The sequence below is a fragment of the Mus caroli genome, unplaced genomic scaffold (assembly GCF_900094665.2).
Source record: "Mus caroli unplaced genomic scaffold, CAROLI_EIJ_v1.1 scaffold_13308_1, whole genome shotgun sequence".
NCBI lineage: Eukaryota > Metazoa > Chordata > Mammalia > Rodentia > Muridae > Mus > Mus caroli.
The window spans coordinates 12,416-28,459 of NW_018390819.1; the positions used below are offsets into that span (position 1 = coordinate 12,416).

Below are 16,044 nucleotides of genomic sequence, written 5' to 3' on the forward strand. Positions count from 1 at the left end.
GATTTCTCCCGAGTCATACAAGGTGTTTGTTTGTCAAGACCAGAAACAGCAGAAAACAAAGAGGCCATTAAACGCCTGTGGGTTCATGAGGTAAAATTCTGAATCATTCAAATGTGAATACAGAAAAGCAAGGACTACTGTGGCAGTGACTGAGTCAAAGACTTAGGGATGCTTGCTGTGAAGCCCATTAGGTACTTGGCACTAATTAGGCCACTGGCAAAGTACATTTTAAAGTATTTAATACCATAAATTTTAAAGTACTTAATGTCTAATCTTGCATTTTTGGCATACAGAGTATCCTGAAGTATGAATTCATTTCAGCCCATTTCCTTTAAGCATGGTAGCCCTCCCTAGGTCCTTGTTAACAGGTTTTGTTTGTTTATGATAAGAAATGTTAAACAGGTAGTTTTATAAACATTGACTGTATCAGTTAATGTTGTTATTTATTTGAAGATGCCCTAAAGAAAATAAAACTATGAAGCTAACCAGTGCTAGGATCCCTAGTTCGAGAGCCCAAAAGATATCTCTAAGTTCTCTGGGGAATAAGGCAAGGATGTTCTTCTGTCTATGTGCATTTTCTTTTAAAGATTTGGTAGAAGGAGGGAGGGAGAGAAAACACAAAATGTGACACATAGAAAATGACAGTTTGATATTTTAAATGATCACAGAGACTACAGNAAGGTGGAAACACCCAGCCCTATCCCATGTTCCATATGTGAATAATATAGTTGTTTTCATTTTTACTAACCTAGCAATCAGAATATGCTGCTACACTAAACCCATGTGCTACAGTCAGTAAAATTTAAAAGATCCCAATAAATCAGCTTCCCAAGGGACCTTANATTCAATACTTGAATCCCTAAATCCTTACAAATACAAATCTGAATTCTAGTGGCCATCTGTACTTGGAAGTTATAGCCTCAGCAAGGCAAATATTACTCTTTGGAAAGCATGACCTCCCTCTCATTCTTGAGTTAGCTAACAGGCTGAGTATGGGTCATAGCTGGTGATAGGGACAGAGGCTCCATGTTTAGTGGGCAAATGGATCATAGAAATATCCTAGAAGTCAGAGAGAGGGCCAAGGATGAAGCATTAGGGTCACTGGAAGACTGTGCCTCCTGTTAGAACGTGGGCTGTCGCTAAAAGACAGTGGTCACTTCTAAAAGTCCAGATCCCACACAATGAAGACCATGTCTCCCTCAGCTGGCTGTGGAGCAGAGTTAAGAAAAGCCTTGAAGGCTCTGTGTATGGGACCTAACTTTTCTATCCTCTTCATCACAAACACAGTGGTGCACTAAATCATGTGAAGTTAAAGTTCCCTCCAGTCCCTCAGACTTACAAATGTCTGATATTCTATCTGTTCCTGGGATTTGCTCAGGGAAGGGTTCTGAAGACTGCTCTCCAAGGAGACTCCTCTCTAGCCCACCCACTACTCGTCTCACCTCTCTTCTTCATGAAGCAACTCTCCAGGCTTTAAAGGGAAGAGCTTCCTTCTCCATGAGGCCTCATTATGTTTACATTTACATTTATTGTATTGTTTCTGTCTAAGGCTGTTCCTCCTACCTAGAGGCCTGAGCACAGCCTTGAGTCCCTTGGTCCTAATAAACAAGATCTTCTAAAGTGGATTACGCATTGGCTTGCTTCCCAACCAACTGCTGTAGTTTTCATCATTACCTTAATATGACTACTATATTTAATTCTTTCTTGAGATGGTGGATACTTTAACCAAGAACCTTTAGATCAAGTGGCTTTAGATCAATAGCAGGAATTTTATCTCAAACAGTTCTAGAGACCAAGTCTGGGGAGTGGCAGTGTGGGTATCTGTGGAGAGTCTGCTTGTTTGTCGACACAGCTTGCTCTCTGTGTTCACAAGATTAAGGATTCTGCAATTTTGTTTATAAAACATTAATCTATTTATGAGAACTCTGCCCCATAACTTGATTAACTCCCCAAAGCTCCACCTATTAATACCATCATCTTGGAGGGTAGATGTCAACACATAAATTCTGCAATTACACAAAGATTTAGAATATGGAAGCATTTCATCATGAGAAAATCTTACTCTAGGAAACATCTAGAATTTTCCATCTAAGGATCTTTGCCCTTGATCACTCTTCTTTCTGCAGTATTTTCTTCTCATTATATGGAATGCCTGTGGTCATTACTTAGAGATCCTTTTATTATAGTACAATTGTACAAGAAACCCCAAACCCAGTCATTGACCATTACTTTGATGTATTCTTTGTAACATAGAATAGCACCTGGCACATTCTGAGTTTTGTTTGCTTGTTTGTTTGCTGTCTCTGCTACAGTATCAGCCTTTGCTTGTGTTCCCGAGTGTGTAGTATGTAACAAGCATTCAGTAAATAGTGGTACATAAGGGAGGAGGCAGGCAAAGTAGATGTTACATAATAGACTTCATCACTTGGGATTATACATGCGGTTGCTTCTTTCTATCCTGTGAGTGGTTTATAAATGCTGTTGTGTATGTATGACATACTCAGTTTCTTTTGAACACTTTGCAGATTCTATCAGATTATTTAACTTTAACAGTGGCTAACAGATCTTTGGATATTCAACAATATCCATAGCAAAATAACTTGTAATTTTTATGACTATTTTACATTGTCAGATATACGTATGCTGGCATATAAATACGTCCAGAATTTTAATCCAGTGGTTCACAGAGACTGGTTTGGGTACCTATGCCCCTTCCCCTCAGGGTGTCTGGAGGGCTGCTCTGCCTGATGTTGATTATCTGAACCTAACCTCCCCCCTTCCTCACTGAGGTCTCCATTGACCATGCTGTTTAATACTACAGCCCAACAGCCCACTCCCACCCAGCAGTTTTTCTCTTCTCCACTTTCCATAGTATATGACAACTCCTGCTTTGTTGGGGTTTATTTGTTAGGTATATTGTCCATCTCCTTTAGTATGTCACAAGAACAATTTCTGTTTTTTTTTTTTTCCTTTCTTTCTCTGATTTATCCTTCATACCAAGAACAACATTTGACATATTGTCTTTAATATTTCAAAAAATATGAAGTATTGAACTCAATCTGTGGCTTATTCCTGCTCACGTAAGAAAGCTTCCTCAGGGCTTGATATATGTGGAAGACTAAAATGGTGCCTTTTTTTCCTTTCTAGCAGTATCTGGAAAGGACTTGATATCATTTCATAAAAGGCTTTTGAAGAAAACTGGTTTCCTCTCATCCCCTGTGGTTTCTCCATGGCATCCAATTCTTAGCAAGCATATTACCTGGTTTACTTGTTAAATATGGGTATTCTACAAAAACAAGGTGTTATGGTTTGTATATTCTTGCACCAGGGAGTGGCACCATTTGGAGGTGTGACCTGGTTGGAGTAGGTATATCACTGTGGATGTGGGCTTAACACTCTCACCCTAGTTACCTGGAAGTCAGTCTTCCACTAGCAGCCTTTGGATGAAGATGTAGAACTCTCAGCTCTGCCTGAGCCATGCCTGCCTGGATACTGCAATGCTCCCAACTTCATGATAGTGGACTGAACCACTGAACCTGCAAGCCAGCCCCAATTAAATGTTGTTTTTATAAGACTTCCTTTGGTCATAGTATCTATTCACAGCAGTAAAACCCTAACTAAGGCATATGTTTGTACCAGGGACTGGGGTATTGTCAGTGATAGGCCTGACCATGCTTTTATTTGAAAGAATGTAAATTTTGGAACTTTGGATTTGGAAAGCAGTGGAATGCTTTAAGTGGGGCTTAATGGGTCATCCTAGTAGGAATATGGAAGATCTTGTTGCTGGGAGTGATTTGAACTGTGTTGACCTGGACCAAGAGATTTCAAAGGAGAAGAATTTCAGAATGTGGCATAAAGACTGTTTTTGAGGTAATTTGGTGAAGATGTGGCTACTTTTTGCCCTTGTCTGAAAAGTCTGCCTGAGGCTAAGGTGAAGAGACTCAGATTAATTGCATTGACAAAGGAAGTTCCAAAAAAGCTCAGCAGAGACTTTGTTTTCTGGTTAAGTCTTATGAAGAGAACTTTGTAAGAAGTTGGACTTGGTAAGCATAGCAAGCTTAGAAAGGAAAAATATAAAATATATGGTTTGAGTATTAAAGGAGTACCAGGAGTGAAATGTAGCTAAATCCTGTGTTGTAGGAAATAACAGATTAAGTGAGTAGGAAAGATCCTACCCAGCTAAATTTAGATCCAGGCATGGTGGTACACACCTTTAATCCCAGGAGACAGGCACGCTGATCTCTGCGTTCAAGGTCAATCTACATAGCAAGATCCAGGACAGCCAAGTTTAGGCAGTGAAGGAGTTGGAAAACAGAAAGCCAGTGACAATGTAATAGTACAAGGGGGTCATGTTCTAGTTCCTACAAGCAGTAGAACTTGACAGCTTCAGCCATGTGGCTCTGGCCCTAGAGTGAATAATAAAAGGGGGACTACTTGGGCAATTGATGCTGCTTAGCTGGATCTAAGAAATTAGCGGTGAGCACTCCTTTAATCCCAGCATTTGGGAGGCAGAGGCAGGTGGATTTCTGAGTTTGAGGCCAGCCTGGTCTACAAAGTGAGCTCCAGGACAGCCAGGGCTATACAGAGAAACCCTGTCTCNAAAAACAAACAAACAAAAAACAAAGAAGAGACCAGTGTCACTGAGGTAAAATCTTCTGGGAAGTGTTTTCTGCAAGCATATAGAAGCTGTGTTCCAGAGATAGCCAAGGTTGTACCTCCCGCTGCAGCTGTATTTTGTAACGGGAAAGTTACTAAGGTGGTACTGGTTTTGAAAGCATGAAGGGGTTATGAAGAGCAGCTAAGGCTTGGCACCGTGAGAGGTCATGGAAGGCCATTCGTGAAGGTGTAGCCTCAGCTGTAGTTGATGGCCCAGGACTAAAGGGGTCAGGCAAAGGATTTGAGACTTGGCACCATGAAGAGAGCCTATGAGAGGCTATTGGTGAAGCCTAGTTGGTGTGGAACACCCTTTTGTATTGGAGATGTCAGTACTATGGGATGATCAGCAAGAACAGCAGCCTTAGTGGAGTGGATCAATCTGAGCTTAGAGTGCTACAGAGGGCAGAGCTGGAGAAGTGATGCCAGCCCTTAGGAGAAGCCCAAAAGATCAAGTGGAATACCAGACACTGAAACAAGAACATTGAACATTGAAACTGCCTTGGAGACTCAAAGATGTTAAAGATGCCAGAGCCATGGGATACATGCTGAGGAAAGCTGCAAACAGGGAGTGGAAATAGCCCAGGAGAAAGCATATTGTTGCAATCAACAAAGATGAAAAAGGAGTGGAGATCTGAAGACTGCTTTGCCATTAGCCATGGAGATGCAGAGTTTGGAATTTGCCCAGCAGGTTTCCTGTCTTGCTTTGGGGATTACAGTTAAGTGATTGGATGAATCTCAGAAGAGGCCTTGAACTTTGGATTTTTAACATTGTTGAGACTGCTATAGACTATGAGGACTTTGAAAGTTGGACTAAATGCATTTTGCATTATGCTATGTTTAAGTATGAGTAGACTCATGTGTTTGAACAATTCTATGGGGGCCAGGGAGTGGAATGTAATGGTTTGTATACTCTTGCACCAGGGAGTGGCACCATTTGGAGGTGTGACCTGGTTAGCCTGGGTATGTCACTGTGGGTGTGGGCTTAATACTCTCACCCTAGTTACCTGGAAGTCAGTCTTCCACTAGCAGCCTTTGGATGAAGATGTAGAACTCTCAGCTCTGCCTGCGCCATGCCTGCCTGGATACTGCCATGCTCCCAACGTCATGATAATGGACTGAACCACTGAACCTGCAAGCCAGCCCCAATTAAATGTTGTTTTTATAAGACTTCCTTTGGTCATGGTGTCTGTTCACAGCAGTAAAATCCTAACTAAGACACAAGGCAAAACAACAAACCCAAGGAGAGAAAGAGATGAATGAATTTCACCAAAATTAAATTGTTTTCATGCTGGAAAGGAAACTAAGAAAGTGAAAGACAATACGTAGGACAGAGACAGTGTTTGTAAACCACATATTAGATAAGTGTAAATTACCCGTCATACATCAGAAAAAATTACAACTAATCTCACCATAATAAAACCAAACACTTGGCACGCTAATTTTCAAAAGCTTGTCCTCAGAATTAGTTAGGGAAAGAAAGGGTGGGGTAGGAAAGTAAGAGAGCATCTTCTTCCCATAGATATATCTCCCGTTTTGTCAGATTAGGGCCCATTTTGATATCGTTTAGGTGTAATTGTCTCTTGAAGGCCCAGTCTCCAAATGCAGGGCTGTGTAATTCCATCCAAAATGAACTATAATCTCAGGACAGTAATAACATGAAGCAGTACTCATTGAAGGCAGAAAACGTTCTTGCTTGTTGTGGCCCCGGAGAATATGCATATAATCAGATTTATTTTAAATATGCTGTCTCTGTAATAACTTATACCTGGACTACTTCATATATCTAAAACAACTGTTGCTTTATCTAAGACAATTGTCTAAAGCCTGTACTTAAAAACACAACAGATAACTTTTGTCAATAACCTTTAAAAAGTCCCTACCCTTGGAGAAGAAAAGAAACATCCTGGAAAGGGAGGTATCGATCCCTGGCTTCCAGTGACCACATCCTATGGCCTGGGTCTCAGTGATCATCTGAAGTAGTCAGACACCTTCTCAGAGCCTCAGTTCCTTTGCATATACACAATCCATCAGGCTCTGCAACTTACTTTAAAATTTTACTTATTTATTTATTTATTTATTTATTTTGAGATTATAATATAATTACAAACAACATTTTCCCCTTCCTTCAATTTTTTTTACTAGTTGTTATTGTATGCATATATGTATACATACATATTCCTAAATATAACAACCCATTCAGTACTTACACTCAGGTGTTCTCAGGGATAACTATTTGACACTGAACCAATTGGCTTGTCGTCCCCTGGGGAAGATCACCTCTCATACACCCATCTTTTCTCAGTTGCCTATAGTTCTTTGTGTAAAGTTGCAGCCTTTGGGCTTTTCCTCATCCAGTTTGGCATGTCTATTAGTGTCATCCTCGTTCAGCTTGTATGTGGGCAGTTATGCTGGTGAGACTTTGTAGGTACAGCTTCTGATATTACTAGGAGATATGATATCAGCAACCTTCCAGATCCTCTGGCTTTTATGATCTTTTTTGCCCTGTCTTCCACATTGTTCCCTGAGAATTAGATGTGGGGATGTTTTAAAGATGTATCCATTGGGTCAGTGCTCCACAATTATGCATTTTTATTGATTGTGGGGTTTTTTGTAGTGGTCTCCATCTGTTGCAAAGATAAGGTTCCTTCATGAGGGCTGAAGACTGAAGTTATCTTGAGAATAAGAATAAATGTTTTAGATTGCTGATATGGAGTAGGTTGGTTTAGTACAGTACTGGTTACAGGTTTCCCTGCAATAACCATGACTTTACCAGCATTTAATAGTTATCTACATTTCAAGTACTAGACATAATTTCCCTCTTGAAGTAGTCTTAAGCCCAATTAGAGAGCTGTTGGTTACCACCAAGGTGTGTGTGCCACTACTGCACACTTAGGATTGTCATGCCACACTGGTCATAGGCATCATACTGGATGCAAATTACTTTTCATGTATTGATCACTGAAGCAAACTATTGTATCAAACAGACATTGTTAAAGTTAATATTTAAACTTTATTATGAGATGATCTTTTTTTCCATTTATTTATTTATTTAGTATTCATGTATGCTTCTAATACAACTTATAGTTTATGATGGTATTTTGTACTACCTATTTTATGTTTTTATAATTTATACAAAATAAATGAGCAAATATAAAAAATATTCTTAATGCCACTTTTAAAATTATTCAGGTCCTCAGAGTCTATTATGATCGCCTTGTGGATAATGCTGACAGAAGCTGGCTTATTAACTACATACAAGAAATTCTGAAAAATTACATGCAGGAAGATTTTCATGATCTATTTAAAAATTTGGATTTTAATCATGATGGCACTGTAGAAGAAGATGATTTAAGAAGTTTAATGTTTTGTGATTTCCATGATCCTAAGAGGGAAGATTTTGGCTACAGAGAAATTGCCAATGTGGATGCTCTCAGGATGATTGTCGAAGGCCATCTAGATGAATATAACAACATGAGCAAAAAGCCCATGAACCTTGTCTTGTTCCGATTTGCCATAGAACACATAAGCAGAATTTCTCGAATCTTGAAGCAGCCACGGAGCCACGCCCTTCTGGTGGGGGTGGGCGGGAGCGGAAGGCAGTCAGTCACCAGACTTGCTGCACACATGGCTGATTATTCACTATTTCAGGTGGAAATCTCCAAGGGCTACGGTAGCCATGAGTGGCATGAAGATCTGAAAGTGATTTTAAGAAAATGTGCAGAGAATGACATGCAGGGGGTCTTCCTGTTCACAGATACACAAATAAAAAGAGAGTCATTTCTAGAAGATGTCAACAATCTCCTAAACGCCGGGGAGGTTCCAAACCTCTTTGCTTTAGATGAAAAGCAAGAAATATGTGAAAAAATGCGTCAGTTAGATCGCCAGCGGGATAAAACCAGACAGACAGATGGGAGTCCCATAGCTCTTTTCAACATGTTTATTGACCGCTGCCGCAACCAGCTGCATGTGGTCCTGGCCATGAGTCCCATCGGAGACTCATTTCGGATTCGTCTTCGGAAGTTTCCTGCTCTTGTTAACTGCTGTACCATTGACTGGTTTCAGGTATTTCCATGTAAAATTTACATAGAGTCCTCAAAATGCTGAATCTCCATCATCACTGTGAAAAATTTTATAGACTCCACCTCAAAATGATGTAGACTAGCAAAATCTTTGATTTTTATCATAATGTATCATATGCAGTTATATCAGCATAAATCATTATAGGATATCATTCATTAATATCAATATATCCCAGAACAGAATTTTAGGATTAGTCTGTCCTTATATCAGGATCCTGATAAGAAGCACAGTACTCAAAGTCCTAGATGAAAAGAACTTGGGAGGGACTGGTCACAGAAGCACTGTGTGGGGAAGAGAGCCAAGAGGGCAGGGTGGGATGACATGTAGAAGTCAGACAGACCCCCACCCTCTGTCTTATTTGTCTTATTCCATTCTCTGCCCTATTTACCAAACCCAACAAAAATTCAAGGAAAAACACTGTGGGAATTTTTGTAGTAGACCTTTGTCTCAGAAAGGCTGAGACCAGAGAAGCTATGACAAAGATGGTGGGGTTGGGGGAGAGAAAAGCAGTAAATGTGTGAGAAGTTAGATTTTCCCAGGCTTTCTGTGGCACCGCGGAGCAGCCTCCACACTTGCAGTGTGCCTGTGACTATAGTAGAAATCCTGTATGTAGATCTGACACAACCACTTATGGTGCTGGAAATTTATATAGACCTCTATGGCCTCACAATTTACTTCAGGTGAGCATCCTTTGTTCCCTTCTTTCTTGCTTTGTACCTACTAGGTAATATAGTAACAAGGAGAGATGAGGAGCCAAGGCTTGCTACAGACAGCCTTTAAAAGAAAAACAAAATAAAAGAGAACAAACACACAAAATTTACCAGGACCAAGACCAAGTTTGAAATATGTGAAGTAGAGAAAATGGAGCTGGATGGAAGAGAAGGGGTTGGGATAACAGGAGTAGAGGAACTCAGAGGGAGGTGTCATGGTTGAGGTCAGAAAGTTAGGAAGGGCCAAATCAGATACAAATTTGCAAGTTGGTTGGGATCTTTTCAAATGCACACTGGGAGGACTTCCTGAGTTGTACTAGGAAGTGTGCTATGAGGGTGGTTTCTATTTTGTAAAGACATTTTGTGTCTTTCTGACGAACAAAGGCAGCAAGGGTAACAGTGGAACATATTGGCTAAAGATAACAAACATGTGAGCTAGGATGGCAGTGGTGTTGAAAGAAGGGAACTTGGACATGATGAGGAGAAGGGAGAGTTAGGCGTGCAATGCTGTAGAACTTTCTCATGCAACACAGAGAGGTCTGAGGCCGTGGAGCAGAGGAAGGATGATCCTGGGTTTTGACACGTTGGTGACTGATGGTGAAGTTTGCTGAGTTGAGGAAGAATACAGCTCTGATGGGGAAGGAGATATTGTGGTACAGGCTTGTTGACATTGAGGTGCCTGAGCTATCCAAGAGATAGGTTGTAGTCATTTATGTGATTCTGTCCTTTAAAGGGAAATTATAAAAAAAAAAGAGAGAGAGAGAGAGAGAGAGGAGGATTAAATGAAATAATACATAGCATACACAGGGAAACACATATTGAGTTTAGATCCCTGTCTTAGTCAGATTTTCTATTCCTGCATAAACATCATGACCAAGAAGCAAGTTGGGGAGGAAAGGGTTTATTCAGCTTACAATTCCATACTGCTGTTTATCACCAAGGAAGTCAGGACTAGAACTCAAACAGGTCAGGAAGCAGGAGCTGATGCAGAGGCCATGGAGGGATGTTCTTTACTGGCTTGCTTCCCCTGGCTTGCTCAACCTGCTCTCTTATAGAACTAAGACTACCAGCCCAAAGATGGTCCCACCCACAAGGGGCCTTTCCCCCTTGATCACTAATTGAGAAAATGCCTTACAGTTATATCTCATGGAGGCATTTCCTCAACTGAAGCTCCTTTCTCTGTGATAACTCCAGCTTGTGTCAAGTTGACACAAAACTAGCCAGTACAACCCCTTTCCCCTTTCTTTGTCCTGTTAACACTTGGTAACTATGTCTGTAAACCCAGAGTAAACTGGAGAGAGTGGCTACCATCCCTGGCCACCACTGTCTCAAGCAGACAAGGGCAGGAAGAAGGCTCTTCATGAGCATGTCTTTTCCACTGTATGTCCCAAACTATTCCTCTCTGTTTCCAGCCCACATATTGAAAAAGGCTGCAGCTGTGACAGTATCATATTACTGACCTTGATGAATTGCTAAAATATTCATTTTAAATTTAGTCATGGCCAGAAGATGCTCTGGAAGCGGTTGCTTCACGGTTCCTGGAAGACATTGAGATGTCAGAGGAAATCCAAGAAGGCTGTATTGACATGTGTAAAAGGTTCCACACTTCTACTATCAACTTATCATCATCCTTCCACAACGAACTTCAAAGATATAATTACGTGACTCCCACCTCCTACCTGGAATTGATCTCTACCTTCAAACTGTTGTTAGAAAAGAAAAGAAAGTAAGGATGAAATGTTCTGTCTTTAAGTAAGCAATGAAAGTTTTAAAATGTTTGTACAAAAAATGACATAGCAATGGTGCAAACAAATGCTATGAATATAATGTTTTACTAAAACTGGAAGTCAGTTTTACAGAGTCATGGTAGGAAGCAGTCTATTCTTGGGTGTAATGATGTTGCCTAGTACACTATAAATTAATCATTGCATTTACTGCAAGAATCGAGGTATCACTGGGGAGATGGCTGTACAATCATGAGGACCTTAATTGTAATCGCCAGGACCCCAGCAGGGAGCAGACACTGGGTGGGCATGACAGTGTGTATTTATAATCCCAGTGCTGGAAGATGGTGATTGGCCAACTCCTGAGGCTTGCTGCCCAGCCAGATTTCCTAAGGTGGATGGTGGTGGAGGAATGAAACCTCAAGTTGACCACTGGCTGCAAAACACAAATACACATGTGCACCTTCAAGAACATGTTTCCCCCACACATAGAAGAGCAAGGTGTTCCCTTAGGGTAAATGCCTAGGATTCCTTGACAGTGCTGTTGAGTAAGGACCATTTAAGAGTGGGGGTTTTCCCCTTTTCTTAGGAATACGCTGATGGAAAATCCTTCGCTTTGGGATCTCTACAGCCACAATCCCAGAGTCCACCATTCAGTTTTTAGAGCTGGCTTTTCTTCTCTACTAACCTTCCATTTGAAAAATGTCAGTACAGAGCGCAAGAGGCACATGCTATAGCCCACCGGTGTCAACATGAGGTTTTCAGAGAAACTGATCTCAAACGGCCTTTGCTTATACTTGAAATGCACTTGAATTTAAAACTTACTAACATTAAGATCAGAAGCTAAGAGTTTAGAAAGTGTTAGTAAACTATGCCACAGCAAGTGTCAACATGCGTTTTCAGAAAAGTTGACCCTAGACTTTCTTTCTGTCTAAAAACTTAATAGTTGGAATGCGTATTCTAAAATTTAAAATTCATTAATATTAAACTTGAAAGTTGAAAATTTAGAAAATTTTAGTGATGTCCCCTAAGAAAACCTTCAGTTAGTACTGGGTCTCAAATGCTCAGTAAAGTGAATTCTATATTGTATTTATGCATTTTTACAAAGGGAAAACAAGCAAGACTTAGAGAGACTTTAGAGAGGCACAGTAACATTCCCTGCAGCAGGGAGCCTGATAGCTTTGCATTTTTACACTTGATGTATTTTTATCTTAGGTTTAACAAATCAAGTTTAGTTACTTAAATGATTTATGAATGTAGTTAATCAAACTTATCTGTACTGTGAACCATAAATTATACATTATAAAATTCTAAAGATTTTTTTAAAAAACCTAAAACAGAGATAATAATCTATGGCTCAATTACATTATATTTACAATGGATTCAAGACTTTTAACCTAACAGAACAAAGTCTTTTAAATATTAAAAAAATACTTAAAATGGATTCCTTAATGTGAAATATTAGTACATATTTCCATAATTAAATTCACAACCTCCCAGTAGCCAGTTCAAGAGCATAAATATTTTGAAGTCTTGTATCTTGTATTGAACAAGATGGTACCAAGACACTTGCAGGACATTCTTTATGCTACCCTCTCCCAGGCAGGGCTGTCCTGGTCCCTTTGAACCATACCCTACTGTGTCTTACCATTAGTAAACTTTCCATCTGTCTAATGAAATCTGCAATTCCCACCCAAGTCTGCTACTTGAATTTGGCTCTCAAGATTCTTTACCTAAAGCAATCTTGCTTGTTCTTCTTGATTTGTCTATGAAGGAGGACCATAAATTCTCAGAGATTAAATTTTGGATATCATTCATGAACAAGACTTTTACTGTACACTCATGGTATTTGAGGTTATCCCAATTGAAACCAAGGTAAAGCTAACAAGACATGAACTGATGGTAAGGTTGAAAAGTCATGGCTTTCTGGGCATCTCAGATACTTTCATTACCCTTTCAAGTTTTTAATCCTTCAGTTTCCCTTCATAGTTTTCTGGAAATTAATTTTTAATATTTATTTTTACATTTGATTAAAATATATATTTTCTCATTTCCCATTCCTTCCTTCTTTCAATCCCTCCCATGTCCCCTCTCAAATTGATAACCTCTTTTTCCTAAATTATTGTTTTATACACACACATATACACATGCAAACACACACACACACACACACACACACACACACACACACACAGATATATAAGTACAACCTGCAGAGTCTATTTTTGTTGTTTGTATGTATGATTGCAGGGCTGACCACTTTGTGTTAGATAAACAGTCAGGAACTCATCCCTGGGAAAGACTAATTCTCCCTCTCTTAGCAGTCACTAGTTGCCTATTTTCCTTGACTCTGGTGAGATCCTGTGAGATTTTCCCATCCATGTTAACATTTCTATTTATATTGCTTTTGTTCCAGTCTTGGTTTATGTACCCCTTTCTAAGAAAGATGACCTCAAAACAGATTTCCTCATAACCTGGATGTTAGAATCTTTCTGCCCCCCTTTCTCTGATGTCCCTGAGCCATAGGTACAGGAGCTGTATCACAGATGCATCTGCCCAGCAGGGATGAGCTCTCTCCAACACAGCGTTCTTTGTATCATGTCCAGTTGTGGGTTTCTGTAATTGGCTCACTTTGCTGTACAGAGAAGGTTCTTTGATGAACAATTTCAAATGTTCTTGCAAATTAAAAATTTAAAGTTCTCTTTTAATTTCAACTAGAATTCTTACCTTGTGTTTGTGGTCATTTCAGTTGCTTAAACCCCAGATCTCTCAATAGCCAGTTATAACTGGAAAACCAAGTCACCATGTCACTTGACCAAAAGTCAGTACTTAAAATGCCACCTGGGATGAGTGCTGTTACTATCTCATGCTGACAGAAGCAAAGCCTTTGTAGAGCTCCAGGCTTTGACGGAGACCAAACTCACATATAATACAGGACTGAACTGGTCTGGTGCCTCTGTTCCTATTTTTGTCAAATATTTTACTTTGTCAGGGGGAATTCAACACATGATAGAAATGTATGTTTCTGACTTTCTTTTCCTTCCCTATCACAGCCTTTCCTGTGGTTGGTTTTGCTTTTCCTTTTTTGGGTTACTTTGTATATGATAAGCTGGGTTTTTTTGGAATGTCTCAAGCTGGGCTCCTTTGTATACCTCAAGTTAGTGTCTTACTCCAGCTACTTCTTGACTTTTGAAATATAGCACCTTTGAATAAATGTAATATTTTAAAATGAATTGTTATAGATAAGGAGATTTTTCTTAATAGAGAACATATATGAACAAGCATTTCAAAGAACATTTAAAAATTTTTAAAGTACTAAAATTATTTCTAATTAGTTACCATTCCTTTAAAAATCACTTTGAATAGAAAGTGTTGAGTTTCACTATCTCCTTTTGTCTTAATAAAAAAAAAAAACTTATATCAAGGTGTAATTTAAATACATTTTAAATACAGGTCTTACTGTGTACCCTAGGATGATGTAGCCCAGCCTGGCTAGCCTCAACTTCCTAACAGGTGGGAAAATGTAATAACTTTTGAATACATTTTCATCTATGGCAATATTCAAAATAACCTATTTTGGGCATCAAGGTCTCTTTGAAGTAAGTGACTATTGTAAGAACTATAGTATTGTTGGAAACTGCTCAGAGTGGAGACTAACGTTATAGGGAGCCTTCTTATTTTTGTTACTAGTGGTTTTATTTATTCTTGGAAGCTTTTGTTATATACCCAGAGGCACTGAAAACACAGAAAGGACTGAAAGTTATGACTGGTTGGTCATAACTGTGTACAATCCAGAATTGTTTTGTTCATAATTTTGTATTTTTTTCACACCTAGTACCTGTGAAGGACTTTTAGACCATAACTTTAGTTACTTCAAAAGGGGTGAAAGACTCAAGAGCTTGCAGGATGTCTCTTGATGGGATAAACAGATCTGCACATCTCACCTCATTTCATTTGTTTGCTTCCAGTGAAGTGATGAAAATGAAAAGGAGATATGAGGTGGGTTTAGACAAGCTGGACTCGGCTTCGTCCCAGGTGGCCACCATGCAGAGTGAGCTGGAGGCGCTGCATCCGCAGTTAAAAGTTGCCAGCAGAGAGGTTGATGAAATGATGATAATAATTGAGAGAGAGTCCATGGAGGTGGCCAAAACTGAGAAAATCGTGAAAGCTGACGAAACAGTAGCGAACGATCAAGCCATGGCAGCCAAAGCCATCAAAGATGAATGCGATGCAGACTTGGCTGAAGCCCTACCCATCCTGGAGTCTGCACTGGCTGCCCTTGATACCCTGACCGCGCAGGTGAGAGCTGTGCCCTGGGTTGAGCTTTGCTACGGGGTGGGAGTGGGGGACTACAGTTTAGCTTCTCTCAAATTAGCATCCATATTTTGAAAAAATTTTTTTTAATTGGCAAGAGAATCCCCTAGTTTACCTGAAAAGAAATGTGTTTTCATGACTAAGACATTTTTGAAAAGGGTCAAAGCTGCCAGTTGACACCACTACTACCACTTTTACGACCACCACCACCAACACAGGAGCAGCTGCCACTGCCCCCACGACTGCCCCCAGCACCCCTGCTAGTTCTACCTCCTCTTCTTCCTGCTCAGCCTTTCTCTATCATGGTGGTTCCTTCAAGAGTCTGGTGCCACTCCCTACTGCCCCCAGTGAAAGTTCCCACGATTATCCTTTTGTTGTTTTAAGATTCCCTCCCTCCAGATAGGCCCTTGGTCTTACGAAAATCATATGCCCCAGAGCAGGGGAATCCCAGATTCAGGAAATGGGAATGGGTGGGTTTTTGATCAGGGTATGGGGGGCGAATAGGGGACTTTTGGGATAGCATTTGAAATGTAAATGAAGAAAATATCAAAAAAAAAAAA

General features: G+C 40.0%; 1 protein-coding gene across 1 annotated transcript in view; it reads left to right on the forward strand.

The window, feature by feature from the left end:
* Positions 1–11: 11 nt before the first annotated feature.
* The window catches only part of LOC110288849 (dynein heavy chain 7, axonemal-like), a 21,553-nt gene continuing 5,520 nt past the window's right edge, over positions 12–16,044 (forward strand). Inside the window, exons 1-5 of the mRNA XM_021155085.1 lie at positions 12–90; positions 7,846–8,718; positions 10,943–11,172; positions 15,139–15,469; positions 15,869–15,954. Coding sequence (XP_021010744.1) covers positions 7,933–8,718; positions 10,943–11,172; positions 15,139–15,469; positions 15,869–15,954 — 1,433 coding nt within the window. The 5' untranslated portion in view covers positions 12–90; positions 7,846–7,932. The remainder of the gene's footprint in view (positions 91–7,845; positions 8,719–10,942; positions 11,173–15,138; positions 15,470–15,868; positions 15,955–16,044) is intronic.